Below are 15,804 nucleotides of genomic sequence, written 5' to 3'. Positions count from 1 at the left end.
AAAAGGAGACTATAAAGGGTAATAATCAGGAGGGAACAGGAGAGGGTTAATTAAACAATAATGAGATGACAAGAAGCCCGGGGTCCAGACAGAAGAGCTCATGGCCCAGATACAAACCAAAACACCACTTGTGCAAAACAAGACAGGACACACATGTGCCTCTGTTTGTGTATTTTATTGAACACCTTTACTCTCTGTTGTGTTTCACAAAACCTCATCGTGTTTTAGAGTCATGACACACACATGTGTCACATGAGCAGCACAAAGGTCAGGGGTCAGAGTCAGATTATATCAGAGACTGGCATGAAGAGGATTGACATGAATCCATCCGTTAAACGACAGGAGTGTGTGTCTTTCTTCTCCTGTGTTTATAGTTTGATTGAGTTTCTATTTGATGATATTTGTTTAACTGTATTAATATCTCAGTTATTTCTGATCATCAGTTTTGAGAGAAACTCTTGACAACAAACTCACATTCACTTCCTGTTAGTCAGGGGGCCAATTCTGAAAAGGGCTTCCGTTAAAGGGATCCCCTGGTGTTGAGACTTGTATGGCTTAATATAACATAAATGATGTCTCTTACTGAATTATGTAGTAGAAAACCCATGAAAGATCTACGTTATTTAAAAAATCGATTTTATATTTGGACCATGGACGGCGCCATTTTGTTTGCGTTCTAGGTTGATGACGTAGAGTGGTGGCACTCCTCAATCAGCTGGCGTTACCCGTTGCTATTTTTACCACAACGCAACTCGAAAATTGTTTCAGAGTTAAACAAAACCAATGAATTGCTTTGTAATTGTACTTAAAACACACTCAAACATACATGTGCACACAAACTCACCTACACAAGTCACAAACAGATCGGCGGGCGCTAGGGCTGCACGATTAATCGAAATCGAACCGCAATCGCGATTTGGCTTGTGTGCGATTATGAAAGCTCAAAGTCTGCGATTTTAATTAAATAAATAAATGTCCAGTGTTAGCAAAGAGCGGTTCTGTAATAAACGCTGCTCCGTCTTAAAGTAGCTTATAACGTGCGTTTGAAAAAGCAACACGAGTCAAACATCTTCACAAACTAGTGAAGCGTTCATAAACCTGTTCAACAAAAGACGTTTAATAACATGTTTTACCTCACTTCATATCTTTAGTCGAGTGTGTGTGAGCTGATGTGGCTTCTCATCAGTGTAAGGCAGACGATGCGTTCTTTTATAGTATTCTATGCCAATCAGCACTGCATTATAATACACTTTATTATTATGAAAAAACCCTTGACGGCTTGAAGAACTCAAATACACCATATTTTGCTGCAGTCGTGTTTATTGTCGTCATGTTTAATCAAAGCATCTCTATCTTCTGTTTACACCGCGTTAGCTTCACATCATGGATTTCCTGAAAACTAACGTCTCTGACGCAAATGTGGCGTTTTCCGCTCGAGGGCGCCCTCTGGCTTTCAGTATGAATTAAAAACGTTTGGCTAATCAATAATAAAAAAAAATAATATATATATATATATATATATATATATATATATATATATATATATATATATATATATATATATATATATATATATATATATATATATTACAATAACTCTTTAGGCTTAGACCTTTCTAATGTTTTTTAGTCATAGGCTGTCTGCATATTAATAGGTAACCCAGCAGTTTTTTTTTTCAAGTTTTCTTTAAAATATTACAAAATAATAATAATAATTAGCATTATATTGTTATATTTATTCTGACATACTCTTTTTTTATTTGTAATTATGAAAATTTTATTGTAATGGTAATATTTCTTATTTTTACAAATATTTTTAGCAGTAATAATAATCATAATAATTATTATTAGTCACATTAATATAAAAACATAAAATGTTATATACACACGCTTTTCATTTGTAAAAAATAATAATAACAATAATCGCATTTTAAATCGCAATCGCAATTTTACCCAGAATAATCGCAATTATATATTTTCCCCAAATCGTGCAGCCCTAGCGGGCGCGCACACACACACCTGACAGACTGCTCTGTCTCAATCGCATGCATCATCACCAAAACATCCTGCCTCTCTTCCTCACGTTCCCCTATCCCATCGTCCTACCTAGATATTTCCCTCTGCTGGTTACATTAGGCATTATAGTTAATCTACTATCAACAGTCTATCTAGGATATCAACACAGGGAATAGATTGAGGGTTATGTATGCGCGCACGCAGTGCGTTCGTGTGTGTGTGTGTGTGTTCGCGCCGATCTGTTGGGGTGTGTGTGTGTTCGCGCCGATCTGTTGGGGTGTGTGTGTGTGTGTGTTCGCGCCGATCTGTTGGGGTGTGTGTGAGTCTGTGTGAGAGAGAGAGTTTGTGTGCACATGTATGTTTGAGTGCGTGAAGTCGGACAGCTGTTGTGTGTAAATCGGCTGTATACTCGTTATTGCGGTGGAACGTGAGACTGAATGACTGCACTCGTCCACTCTGGTGTCGGACAACACTACAAATGGCCGTCCCTTCAAATAATGCCCTATTTCAAGGTAAAGGGGGTTGATTTCAGATTCAGCCCCTGTCGTGGAGACTGAGCAGCCCAACATCTTGATTGAGACAGAGCCTGTCGTGTGCGCGCCCGCCGATCTGTTTGTGACTTGTGTAGGTGAGTTTGTGTGCACATGTATGTTTGAGTGTGTTTTAAGTACAATTACAAAGGAATTCATTGGTTTTGTTTAACTCTGAAACAATTTTAGAGTTGCGTTGTGGTAAAAATAGCTACGGGTAACGCCAGCTGATTGAGGAGTGCCACCAATCTACGTCATCAACCTAGAACGCAAACAAAATGGCGCCGCCCATGGTCCAAATATAAAATCGATTTTTTAAATAATGTAGATCTTTCATGGGTTTTCTACTACATAATTCAGTAAGAGACATCATTTATGTTATATTAAGCCATACAAGTCTCAACACCAGGGGATCCCTTTAAGACTTTTGCGGACATGTTTTGGTACAAGCTGTCACCCTATTTTTTTTAGTTAGAAGACACCCATAGGTAAGATATTTGGGTGGTTGTCAAACAGATTTTTTTTGTGTGTGTGACTTGTTCAAGCAATTTCAGTCCATTTTTTGGTTTCCTGCTCAACTCGACATGCCAACAATAAATGTTGAATATCTCCACAACCACAAGGACCATATACACAAAAATGGTATCAAATGAAAGCCAACACTCATGGGATTTATTGTACAATGTAAGACACAACAGAACTAGAACATGGAAAAAACAATCTCCGCCTATAGAGAACCAGTTTTCAAAGTGAATATCAGCTTGGAAACATATAATAGTATCCTAAAACCTCTATCAATCAGTACCCCTATCTATGGGAATGAGTCAAGCCAAGTTTAAAGCCTGTAGAGAGAGACAGTGCAATGCTGCACAAGTTATAATACTTGAAGTGTTTAATTAACTGTAGATGGTGGTCTATGGTGCTGTTTGACTTCATTAATGTACCAGGTTGTAACACAAATTATATTTAATTGGCATATCACTATAGTTATTAATTATATCCTAACATAACTTCTCTCTCACTTCTTTGGGGTTAGGGGTTAGTTACTAGTTAGTAGTAATAACTATGTAATCGTCGTATGGCAAAAGCAGTGGCACTCAGGTAGGCAGCCGACAGAAGGCACCCAGGGATCATGTCCATGTGCTCAGTCTGAGTCCTGCTCAGGGACACTAAAGAAGATTTTGCTGTTTTGATAATGAATACCATCCCAATACAAGACATGCATGCATCCAAGGGCATAATATAAATCTAATCTACAAAACAGGACAAGCGATATCATGCCAAATAATCTGAAACAATATAGTTGCATATAATGTGGCAAAACTCAATAATAATGATGTGAGTACCTGAGTATTTTTGCACCAAGCCGCACAGGCCCCACTGCAAGATATTCCACTTTTTCGACTGCCTGATACTGCGCTGACGTCCACTTTCCTTTCATCCACATATCGTCCGCTCCAAGCACCTGGCCTGTAAAGGTTCTTTAGTTAAAAGCTGAAGGGACAAGCATCCCATCCTTCATGTGCCAACCACAACTGGTTGGTGAGGGCAACTGTGGATGGGTCACTAGTGACTGTTTCCAAACCTTTGTTTGATAGTGGGCTCTCATGAGGTGCAGATACAAGGCATCCTGAGTTGGTGGTAAAGTATCCACATTGGCTTTCAGTTTCCGAAACAGGGCACAGTGAACATCATGGATTGAAGTGCTGCTCGTTTTTGGATCCTACAGTTTGCAGACAAACTGTTCTGCTGAGTATAGAATAGCTGGACTTGGTACTTCATCCTCACCAAAGTTGTGGAGAAGATGAGGGCACTGCTGGAACACTTTCCACGCCGTCCTTTTTCCTATTCCAGTGAACTTACTGGTAGTGTCACATCTGGTGACGGCCTGAAATGCCAACAGAACATCCAGAATCTCATTTGACATTTTAATATCATGCACTTTAGTGTAGCGTGGTTTCTTGGCAGTTCCTGCTTTCATCATAATTTCTGGGCTCAGCAGGTGTACAAACACAAGAAGAAACAAGAGTGAGTGTCTGAATGATGAGCCCCTCATACCCTTTGGTTAGGGAATCAACAGCATGTAGCAATATGCGGATCTCTGCTTCTTCATGTGCAGCCTGTAGGTGGGAAACATCAATCCCAGCTGCTGTTTTTCAGCATCATCAAATCCCCACTTAATACAATTTCAAGACCATACTGAATGACATGCCTTTCAAGTTCAATTGAAATGATTTGTGTCAGGTTGGCCTTGTTTTCGTCCATTTCAATGAAACTATTCCAGTTAGCTGGCATCTTTACATGGGGGAGGGGGAATCCGCTTTTACCACTTTTAAGATTATAGTGTTAAAATGAACAAAAAAATTTTTTTTCTAATCTGACAACCCGGCTAGAACACATGTTGAGGGGTTAAATATTAATACTGGATAAGTTTTATGCTTGTACCAAAAAGTGTCCGACTAAGTTTTAATATCAGTTTTGGCCTTCTGACTATGTAATCAGTGTCTGATGTTCCTTCATTACTTATCTTACACATCTATATTTCTAAGACAATATTTATGTTTATGTATTTATGTTTACAACATGAGTTATGATCTGCAATTATGATTTGTGAATCAGTTTGTGATCTGCAGTCGAGTGGTACTCTGAGTGGTTGCTATGCAGTTGCTAAGGTACTCTGAGTGGTTGTTATGCAGTTGCTAAGGTACTCTGAGTGGTTGCTATGCAGTTGCTAAGGTACTCTGAGTGGTTTCTATGCAGTTGCTAAGGTACTCTGAGTGGTTGCTATGCAGTTGCTAAAGTACTCTGAGTGGTTGGTTGCTATGCAGTTGCTTAGGTACTCTGAGTGGTTGCTATGCAGTTGCTAAAGTACTCTGAGTGGTTGCTATGCAGTTGCTAAGGTTCTTTGAGTGGTTGCTATGCAGTTGCTAAGGTACTCTGAGTGGTTGCTATGCAGTTGCTAAGGTACACTGAGTGATTTGCTATGCAGTTGCTAAGGTACACTGAGTGATTTGCTATGCAGTTGCTAAGGTACTCTGAGTGGATGCTATGCAGTTGCTAAGCTACACTGAGTGGTTGCTATACAGTTTCTAAGGTACTCTGAGTGGTTGCTAAGCAGTTGCTAAGGTACACTGAGTGGTTGTTATGCAGTTGCTAAGGTACTCTGAGTTGCTATGCAGTTGCTAAGGTTCACTGAGTGGTTGCTATGCAGTTGCTTAGGTACTCTGAGGCTATGCATTTGCTAAGGTACACTGAGTGGTTGCTATACAGTTTCTAAGATACTATGAGTGGTTTGATATGCAGTTGCTAAGGTACTCTGAGTGGTTGCTATGTAGTTGTTAAGGTATTCTGAGAACATGCTAGGATGCTGCTATGCAGTTGCTAAGGTACTCTGATTGGTTGCTAGCATGTTACTATGTAGTTAACAAGGTACTCTGAGTGGTTGTTAGCGTGTTGTTATGAAGTTGCTAAGGTACTTTGAATGGTTGCTAGGATGTTGCTATGCAGTTGCTAAGGTTCTTTGAATGGTTGCTATCATGTTGCTATGCATTGCCAAAGTACTCTGAGTGGTTGCTATGCATTTGCTAAGGTACTTTAAGTGGTTGCTAGTGTGTTACAATGCTGTTGCTAAGGTAATCTGAGTTGTTGCTCAGATTACTTTAGATTATCTGAATTGAGTTGTACACTGAGTGGTTGCTAGGGTGTTGCTATGTGGTTGCCTAGGTAATTCTGGGTGGTTGCTAGGGTTCTAATATGTGGTTGCTAGGGTATCCTGGCTGGTTGCTATGGTGTTGCTATGCAGTTGCTAGGGTATTCTGGGTTTTGTGATGCGTTTGCTAAGGTAATTTCAGCGGTTGCTAAGGTACTGCTTTGTGGTTGCTAAGGTACTTAGGGTGGTTGCTAGGGTGTTGCTATGCATTTGCTAGGGTATTCTGGGTTCTGTTATGTGTTTGCTAAGGTAATTTTAGCGGTTGCCAAGGTACTTAGGGTGGTTTGCTAGGGTGTTACTATACAGTTGCTTGGGTATTCTGGGTGGTTGCTATAGTGTTGCTATGCGGTTGCTATGGTGTTCTGGGTTGTTGTTGTGTGGTTGCTACGGTAAAATGGGTGGTTGCTAGAGTTTTGCTATGTGGTTGCTAGTGTGTTCTGGGTGGTTGCTATGGTAATTTGGGTGGTTGTTAGGGTGTTGCTAGGCAGTTGCTAGGGTATTTTGGTGGTTGCTATGGTGCTGCTATGTGGTTGCTAAGGTACTTAGGGTGGCTGCTACGGTGTTGCTATGTGGTTGCTAGGGTATTCTGGGTGGTTGCTAGGGTGTTGCTCTGTGATTGCTAAGGTAACTTGAGTGGTTGCTAGGGTGTTGCTATGCATTTGATGGGGTATTCTGGGTGGTTGCTAGGGTGTTGCTATGCAGTTGATAGGGTATTCTGGGTGGTTACTATGGTGTTGCTATGAGTTTGCTAGGGTATTCTGGGTGGTTGCTATGGTGTTGCTATGTGGTTGCTAGTGCTTATCATTACCGCATTGCTAGCATGTTTTAAATAGTGTTGGAAATTCTGTTCTTGGAAAAATTATTTCTCAAAGGATCATTGGTTTCAGAAACGGCTTTATTCACATCAACCAAACAACAAAGCCGGAGTGTTTTTTGCAAAAAAGACACTCTCCTGTTCCTTGGCCTGTCTGACATATATACTCCAGCAATCTTCCCAGAATGGTAGTTAACCTTTAGTTCTTTGTATAGCTGCTCTCCTGACTCACATTCCAAGTTCTCTTTCTGTTGATCATACACTTTTTGAACACACCCTTCACGTCCACACACATGCTATACAGGGCAAAACCAACCTCAGCACACTGATACAGAATAGATAATAGTGTATTTTCAAACTGCTTTTTAGCCTTAAACGGAATCATTCTTAAATAATAAACTCTTCCTCAATAGATATGCTAGTAGATCGATCAGAAATATTAATTTGATGATCGTGATGATCTGTCTTCAGATGTTTCTGTTTTCTGCTCATCTTCACATTGAGTGTCTTTATTCAGTTTAATCTCTGATCATGAACTCATTCTCTCACTCTCGTCTCTTTCAGGTTCAGAATCAGTCATGAGCACTGTGATGTTAATCTTCACATTAGTGATGAATGCAGTGATGATCGGCCTTTACATAATGACACTGGAGAAAACCACAGGTATGATCATATTTAATGATGTTTGGAATCGCAACACATCACTGATCTGGTGATTTATGTGATAATAAATATACATTTATTTTATAAAGTGTATTTAAGTTCATTAAATGCTGGAGTCGTGGCAGAGTCGATCATGATCAGGATATAGAGAGGCTCTCGATGATGAAGATAGTTCCAACAGTCTTTAATAATCACAGAGTAAATGAACAGAAGACATCAACTAGAACACACACACACACACACACACACACACACACACACACACACACACACACACACACACACACACACACACACACACACACACACACACAGAGTCTGATAATGTTGCACAGCTGAACTAATGCCTAATCATATCAGTAACCATGATAACCTACAGTTGTTGGGAAAACTACACAAAGAAACGAAAGAATAGAAACTAAAAGTGACCCTGAGACACAAATAACAGCCGGTCTGTGCTGCTGCTCTCGCTGTCCTGTCATGAAGATTCAAACCCTTGGGATATAAACGAGACACTTGAGTAGAAAGTGCTGGAGAAGTGAATCTTTATCTGATCTGATCTGCAGATCCTCTCGGATGGGGCTGTGTGCTGATGTTTCTGCAGATACTCTGGACAGTTGTGAAGTTTACAGATGTTACTACCCTTTTTCTCAGTTTGTCTCGAGGTACAGTACTGATCATCATCTTTCTTCTTCTCTGTGTTTTTCTACATCAGTTTGAGTTCATGTACAGTTCATACTCGAGTAGTTCACGACATTAAACCGTGCAGGACCAGAGATATTGAGCAGGTGTGTGTGTTTAGAAGAGACACGTATTAAAGAAAACATCAGTCTCTGTGTCTTATTATAGTTTTAATTGTTATGAATCTGATTTCTGATGGAAACGCTGACAGACGCAGAGACATTGATCCATCTCATTAATTAATAGGTTGATATATTATCATAAGAATATCACAGTTCAACACTATAAATGTTTTAAAATGTGTTTTTCTGTGGATCTCTAGTGGTTTTCAATCGTTTTCTCTAATAATATTTTTCTAACAGTTAAATAGTAATTAATTAACTTTCCTAAGACATTGATCCAGTGAGTATATGAGCATATTCTGTCCCTATATTGTAAACTAAAGACAATAATTTAGCATGTGTCTGATCTTCTTATTAATGTTTAAACTTGCGTTACAGGTTTTCACCGTTATGTGGTCGTGTATGTGTTTGGATCAGTTGTTGTTGTTTTCCTGACCTCCACTGCTCTGATAACAGAACTGATCCTGAAAACAGGTAAATGAACACATATGTACATAATAAAGCTCATGGTAAATATATATTAATCATGTATTAATAAGATCATTTTAATCCTGAGTGACTGAAATACTGAAGTGTCTCACACTGAGGCAGAAATCACTCGAGTAATTACACAAATATTGATTTCATTTCTCGAATCAGAGATGATAATATTCTCATATTTTTCAGTGAATGGTGATCGTACGGTTGCAGATCTGAGATTCATCGTCTTTCCGGCTGAATGTGTCTTTGCCGTATCTCTGCTGTTTTCAGGAGTATTTAAAGACCGTGAGTATAAAGCAGAATCGTCCATTAGATCACATTTACATCACATGAGCTGATCTTCATCTGTTCTCTCGTTCACAATCATCTGTCCTTCTTCATCAGATTAATGATCAATCCTTTAGTTTCCTGCCTGAAGTCTGATTCATTCACAGATTTAATAAGGACGGGCGATACCACTTATTTTTGTTTTCGATATGATACCGATACTTTCAAGGCCAGTATCACCGAAATTAATGCAACACTTAAACTTTTTTAGCATTTTTTAAATGTATTAAATTATTAAAATGACTAAGAGTAAAATGGGTAAAGATCCCCACTTAACATTTATATTTATAAGGCTTTTTAACATTCAATACGCCTTAATTGCAACTTATTAGATCATATTTTTGTTTACACATGGTTAAAATATGTTTACTTGTAGTGGTAACCATGGAAATCTACAAATACTATAGTTTAACCACAGTCACTGTAGATAAACTATGGGTCATTTTCATAAGGGACTGCCAGTGACAGGTCATTACACCCATAAAATGAAACCTTTTTATTCACAGTGTATGATTTATATTAACATTAGTTATAGAACATGACCAATATCAACGTTTAACATTACATTTAAAGAGTGTAATGCACTATGTGTAACAGAGGCCAGCTAGTAGTCACTGTACGAGTAAACCTCACTCCTCTGACCTCAAGAGACGCTCCAGCGACTGACTGCAGCTTTTAGCCTCCTTGTTAGAGCGTCCGACTCTCATGTCGGCGGTTCGAACAGGGGGGGTTACATATGTAGTCTACTATTTCAATTTGTTTTTTGTGAAATAACTCAAACATATGTTTTATTCTGTCTTCTGAATATTGTTCTGGGCTGCGTTTCCAGAAGCATCAGTGGTTTCTTCTGATAGTTTTGGGAAACGCAGCTCTGTTTGAATACAGTCATCAGTGAGCGAACGCTCTCTCTGTGATCGATTGGTTCTGTCTTGCAGCATTTGCGTTCAGATCATGGGTCAGATGAGCAGGACAATAGTCCTATACTGCACAACTATTTGGGAACAGGTTATTTGTTTTTATGCATGAAACAATCTTTTTAAATAAACAAAATTACTGGTAAAAAAAAAAAAAAACCTTAGTATCGATATTTGTATTTGAGTATCGATACTTTTTGATGCTCACATCAGTATGAGATATCATATCATAATCTAATAATGATCTGTCTTTTACTCTCACAACACTGAACCTCTAGTGGTCTTCTGTCATTTTACGTTTATTTTTTTATTTTTTACTTTATCGGTATGGTATAAAACTTGGTAAATATTTCAGCAATTGTTGTGTGAACAAAAAAAAAGGATTAAAAAGGGTTAAATGGATCTGAAATAATAGTCACACTTGTATTGTTCGCTGTCAAAAATGAACTAGACTTCTGTTCAATCTAGTGGAAGTGTTACAAACAAACTGAAAGTTAATTTTTTTAAGATCTCAACCTCAAATTAGGACAACAGTTTATTTAGTTTCTCACAGTTTGAGAGTAAAACATGTTTTTGAAAATATGTAATTCATATAAAAATCGAAAATAGATTTTTTTGTGCATTTTTCATAACAATAAATGTAAATGACAGTAAAAGTTGGAAATTTAATTTTCAGGTCTATTCTCAAAAAGAGAATAAATGGATTATAAATACAACATGCATATAATAAAAGAAAATCACCTGAAAGTGCTAAATATTAAATAAAAAACATCATGAACTAAAATATAGTGCAATAACTTCATTTAAAAAAAAGTGGCCATGTGAAGAGCGCCAGAGGGTTAAATATCCCCCTAGAGCTCCATTAATTACGACTGAAAAGCTAGAATTAAAGCGTCTGAGTTTCACACACTGAGAGCGGCTCATAGTGAAGATGAACGACAGTCACAGAGAGAACAACACTTGATAATATCACTGACTCACAAACACTGAACTAACACGACCTGTGAGACGTGACCTAGCTTTTAGAGCACGTTCTATGATTGAAAACATGACGAGGCAACAGATAAAAGAACCAGAAGACATCAGAAACACAAGAGATGGAGCTTATTGAGATCTTTGTACTTGTCACCATTATTGTGGCATGTGTGTTAAAGGGATAGTTCACCCAAAAATTAAAATTAGCCCATGATTTACTCACCCTCAAGTCATCCTATAGGTGACATTCTTCTTTCAGACGAATAAAATCAGAGTTATATTATAAAAGTCCTGGCTAATCCAAGCTTTATAATGGCAGGGACTGATGCTCTGTTCTTGAAGTCCATTAAAATGCATCTATCCGCCAAATAATGTGCTCCACACGGCTCCTGGAGGTTAATAAAGGCCTTCTGAAGCGAATCGATGCGTTTGTGTCAAAATATCCATATTTAAAACTTTATAAAGTAACGTTTCAGACAATCGCCTTCCGTATTCAGTTTATGGTAAAAGTGTTGAAAGTGCATCCACAGTTCAAAGGCTTACGCTGTCAGTTATCCTCGCCAGACAAACTCAGAGACGGCACTTTAAACACATTTCCACGGAAGGCGATCTGTGATCTCTGATTTTATTCGTCTGAAAGAAGAATGTCATATACACCTAGGGTGACTTGAGGGTGAGTAAATCATGGTCTAATTTTAATTTTTGGGTGAACTATCCCTTTAAGTGTTGAATATGTATATTTGTTGGCGCTCTGGTTTATTCAGGTCATTTTTGCGCTGTGGTCTGTCAGTGGATCTTTTCATGTCATGATTTCAACTTGAAGTGGGTTATAATTGTTTACAGTGTGTCTTAAACCATTTAGTGTCTCTAATAACTAATAAATGTCTAATGTCACTAATAAATTACCAGTAGCCATATCACCCTGTAGCCCAAGACTGGTTTCCCACTGAAGCTAAGCAGGGCTGAGCCTGGTCAGTACCTGGATGGGAGACCAACTGGGAAAACCAGGTAGCTGCTGGTAGAGGTGTTAGTGAGGCCAGCAGGGGGCGCTCACCCTGTGCTCTGTGTGGGTCCTAACGCCCCAGTATAGTGATGGGGACACTATACTGACAAAGAGCACCGTCTTTCGGATGAGACGTTAAACCGAGGTCCCGACTGTGGTCGTTAAAAATCCCAGGATGTCCTTCGGAAAAAGAGTAGGGGTGTAACCCCGGCATCCTGGCCAAATTTTCCTATTGGCCTCTGTCCATCATGGCCTCCTAATCATCCCCATGTCCTGATTGGCTTCATCACTCGGTCTCCTCTCCACCAATCAGCTGGTGTGTGGTGAGCGTTCTGGCGCAATATGGCTGCCGTCGCATCATCCAGGTGGATGCTGCACATTGGTGGTGGTTGAGGAGATTCCCCCCTTCTATGTAAAGCGCTTTGGGTGCCATGAAAAGCTCTATAAATCGACCACATTATTATTATAATTATTGTTATTGTTATTATTATTATTATTATTATTATTATTATTATTATTATTATTATTAATGAGATCTAAATTGTGAGGGAAAAAAGTAACAGCAGTTATTAAAATCCAGTCATTTTTGAAAGTGTGAATGAGAAGTTATTTAATTTAGTTTGAAGTGAGAATGATCAGATTCAGCAGATCCACTAATGTCTTTTCTCTTTCTCTGTTCTGACCTCACAGAGATCAAAAAGTGTCTGAAGTCTTATCAGGTGAGTATATTTATAAAGCTGCACTGATTTGAGATTTAATACTGACCTGTAACATCAGGAGACTTTAACTTCACACTGCATAATTCTCAAAAAGTGTGAGGATGTTACACTGTTTTAATGGCATGTCTTGATCTAAACTCAGGATTCAGTGAGAGCTAGAAGAGAGAAGAGATTGCAGGAGCAGAAGAAAGCAAAACCACTTGAGATGGAGCCTCTGAAGACTGGAGATCAGGAGGAAGCTCAGCCGGATTCAGTGGTGTCACAAACATGAGAAAGGGAATACTCCTGATTTATCCTGAACACTTTGAGACATTGAAACCACATGGATTGTGAAAAGCATCAAATACAGAAATGACACTGATGGTTTGCTCAATCTCGTGTGACATTGATCGAGCTGAGTTCAGTAATGACGTTGTTCATTGTTAATATAAATGGTTTTATACCGTTATTTTGGTTTAGTAAATAGCTGTAAATATATGCAAGGTGTGTTATATTGTGTTATAACTGCTATAACTGACTCTAGCTGTAAGTTTAACGGTGTAAATAAACCAGAAATTGAAACTGAACATTTAAACCTTCAGATGGCAGATCAGATCCTTCATTATGACATTATCTACATTATAAATACATTTACATTTACATTTATGCATTTGGCAGACGCTTTTATCCAAAGCGACTTACATTGCATTTTTTAAGGTACACATTTTACATTTTACTTTGTCAGTTATTGCTTTCCCTGGGAATCGAACCCATGACCTTGGCGTTGCTAGCGCCATGCTCTACTGTTTGAGCTACAGGAAAGCCACATTATAACACATATAACACAGGAAAGCCACATTATAAATACATTATAACACATGGACTCTTATTTAAATTCAGAGTTTGAATTATTCTACAATTATTAAGTATTTCTTTAATAAGATCAACAGCTGCTGATCGTCTCATGTTATCGGTCGAGTTCAGTCGATCTGTGATCTAGAGCTCTGGTGTGTTTTCTTCAGTGTTTTTGTCTGATCAGAGAGCAGTTGTACAGCGTTCAGGCCAGTGTTTCCTCAGCTCTGTGTTCATGAAGATCCATGAGATGAAGAGAAACACAGTGAGTTTAGATCCTCACAGATATTAATGCTCATGATAATATAATAATACAGCTGAGAAACATCCAGACAGAGACCACAGCACCTCTAAAGGACATTATTAAACAGATATTAATGCTCATGATAATATAATACAGCTGAGAGCAAACATCACTCCGGGGAAATAAATCTGATTTATTCCTCTAATGTGACTGAATCTTGGTTCTCAACTCTGAACTGTTGTTACCTTTCTTCCTCTTGCTGGAAAATGTCTGTAATTCCCTCTTTATAAAGTTTCCAGCCCAGAATGAGCCCAAACGTAGAGGCTAAAAGAACATGCCGATCAGCCGTTCTCCTCCATAATGATGACTCTGGACAGATGATAATTAATACATGGCACATCATTTCTTATGGCGATCAAATCGTGGGGTTTTATGTGAATAAAGCAGAACTCATAGTTTAGTGTGAACAGACTGAAGCTCAAGTCTTTAATTACTGAATATCGTCTTTTCACACTTACGTTTGTTTGTATGTTTTACCACATAATACTGTGCTTTGTGTTGTAAATAAATGTATAAAACAAAAGTGATTTCTGGCGTGTTTTTACTTCCGTCCACTAGATGTCAGCATCTCCGCTGGATTCATGAAACACTTCCTCACTTTCTCATCTGCAGCTCAATCAGCATAACCTACAGAAATAAACATGAGACGATATCAGACAACAAACATGTTTTAGAGCAGCAGAAATGTTTTCTATTTAATGTGAAAGTAAAGCTTCATCCACAAATCAGCATCTGGATCATTTATCTGAAGATAGATAAGCGGTTAATTAACAATAATCACCTCTTCTGTCCATTCACTGTATGTAACCTGACAGTAACATTTACCTGCACGTAAGTCTTCAGCGAGAAAAACACTGACATGAATAAAGCACAGAGTCTCCAGATGATCTTAGAAAACCAGACACTGATCTGTTTGGTCATTTTGACTCTTTTGCATTTATTAAAATGAGTTTAGTAATATCTCTGCACTAAACACACTGAACTTTATAACTCTATTCTATTTTTCTATTCTGTTCTGCCAATAAAACACGTGTGATTCAAAATGAATTTGATCCTCAAACTACATGCTGATTGATTCTCATATTCAACTGTTGTCTGTTAACATCTGTAACAAGTATTCTTAATAATGTTCTTTAGTAAAGATTATTTTATTTTATTTTACCCTTTATTTACATGCAGTCTATGTGATATGTTGTGGTGAATTAGGTTAAAAAAACACAATCAGAATAAAAAAACAATATGAATAATATTGTATAAAGTTATAAAATAGCCTACATAATTGTATTATCTGTTATCATTATTTTTTATTTAATTTTATTATGTGTTAAAATGAATCTCACAAAACTTTAAACCCTATATTCCATTTGAAATAATGTCAAATTGTAATTAAATTAGTTTATTTTATGTATCTCAACATTGAGACCACAGGATCACATTAATCAGTAATTATATTTTTTGTCAAGGTGTGTAATAGCACTGTGAATATACAGCTCTGAAAAAAAAATTAAGAGACCACTGCAAAATGATCAGTTTCTCTGGGTTTACTGTATGTGTTTGGGTAACATTTACATTTTTGTTTTATTCTTTACTGACAACATCTTTCCCAAATTCCAAATCAAAATATTTTAATTTAGAGCATTTATTTGCCGAAAGCAACAATTGGTCAAAATAAGAAAAGAAAATAAGTACATATTCATTTTTAAACAACACAATACT

The 15,804-nt window shown here is 37.8% G+C and overlaps 1 protein-coding gene and 1 pseudogene across 1 annotated transcript; one reads left to right on the top strand and one right to left on the bottom strand.

The window, feature by feature from the left end:
• Window positions 1-12,135: 12,135 nt before the first annotated feature.
• On the top strand, window positions 12,136-12,252 carry LOC137056861 (5S ribosomal RNA; annotated as a pseudogene).
• An 852-nt stretch (window positions 12,253-13,104) lies between these two features.
• Window positions 13,105-15,009, bottom strand: tmem220 (transmembrane protein 220). Its single transcript, XM_067426842.1, has 5 exons — window positions 14,914-15,009; window positions 14,791-14,833; window positions 14,273-14,433; window positions 14,133-14,184; window positions 13,105-14,062 (listed from the first exon to the last, which is right to left on the bottom strand). Exons 1-5 carry the CDS (start codon window positions 15,007-15,009, stop codon window positions 13,968-13,970), a joined length of 447 nt encoding a protein of 148 aa, XP_067282943.1. The 3' UTR covers window positions 13,105-13,967.
• Window positions 15,010-15,804: the final 795 nt, after the last annotated feature.

Source organism: Pseudorasbora parva, chromosome 2 (genome assembly GCF_024679245.1).
Source record: "Pseudorasbora parva isolate DD20220531a chromosome 2, ASM2467924v1, whole genome shotgun sequence".
NCBI classification, from domain to species: Eukaryota; Metazoa; Chordata; class Actinopteri; order Cypriniformes; family Gobionidae; genus Pseudorasbora; species Pseudorasbora parva.
This window is presented reverse-complemented; position numbering and strand designations above follow the sequence as displayed.

Coding starts and splice junctions, on each gene's coding strand:
- tmem220 (XM_067426842.1), bottom strand. CDS start 15,009: ATGACCAAACAGATCAGTGTCTGGTTTTCTAAGATCATCTGGAGACTC. Junction 14,834..14,913: donor CGCTGAAGACTTACGTGCAG/GTAAATGTTACT, acceptor ATCTATCTTCAG/ATAAATGATCCAGATGCTGA. Junction 14,434..14,790: donor GTGGATGAAGCTTTACTTTC/ACATTAAATAGA, acceptor GATCGCCATAAG/AAATGATGTGCCATGTATTA.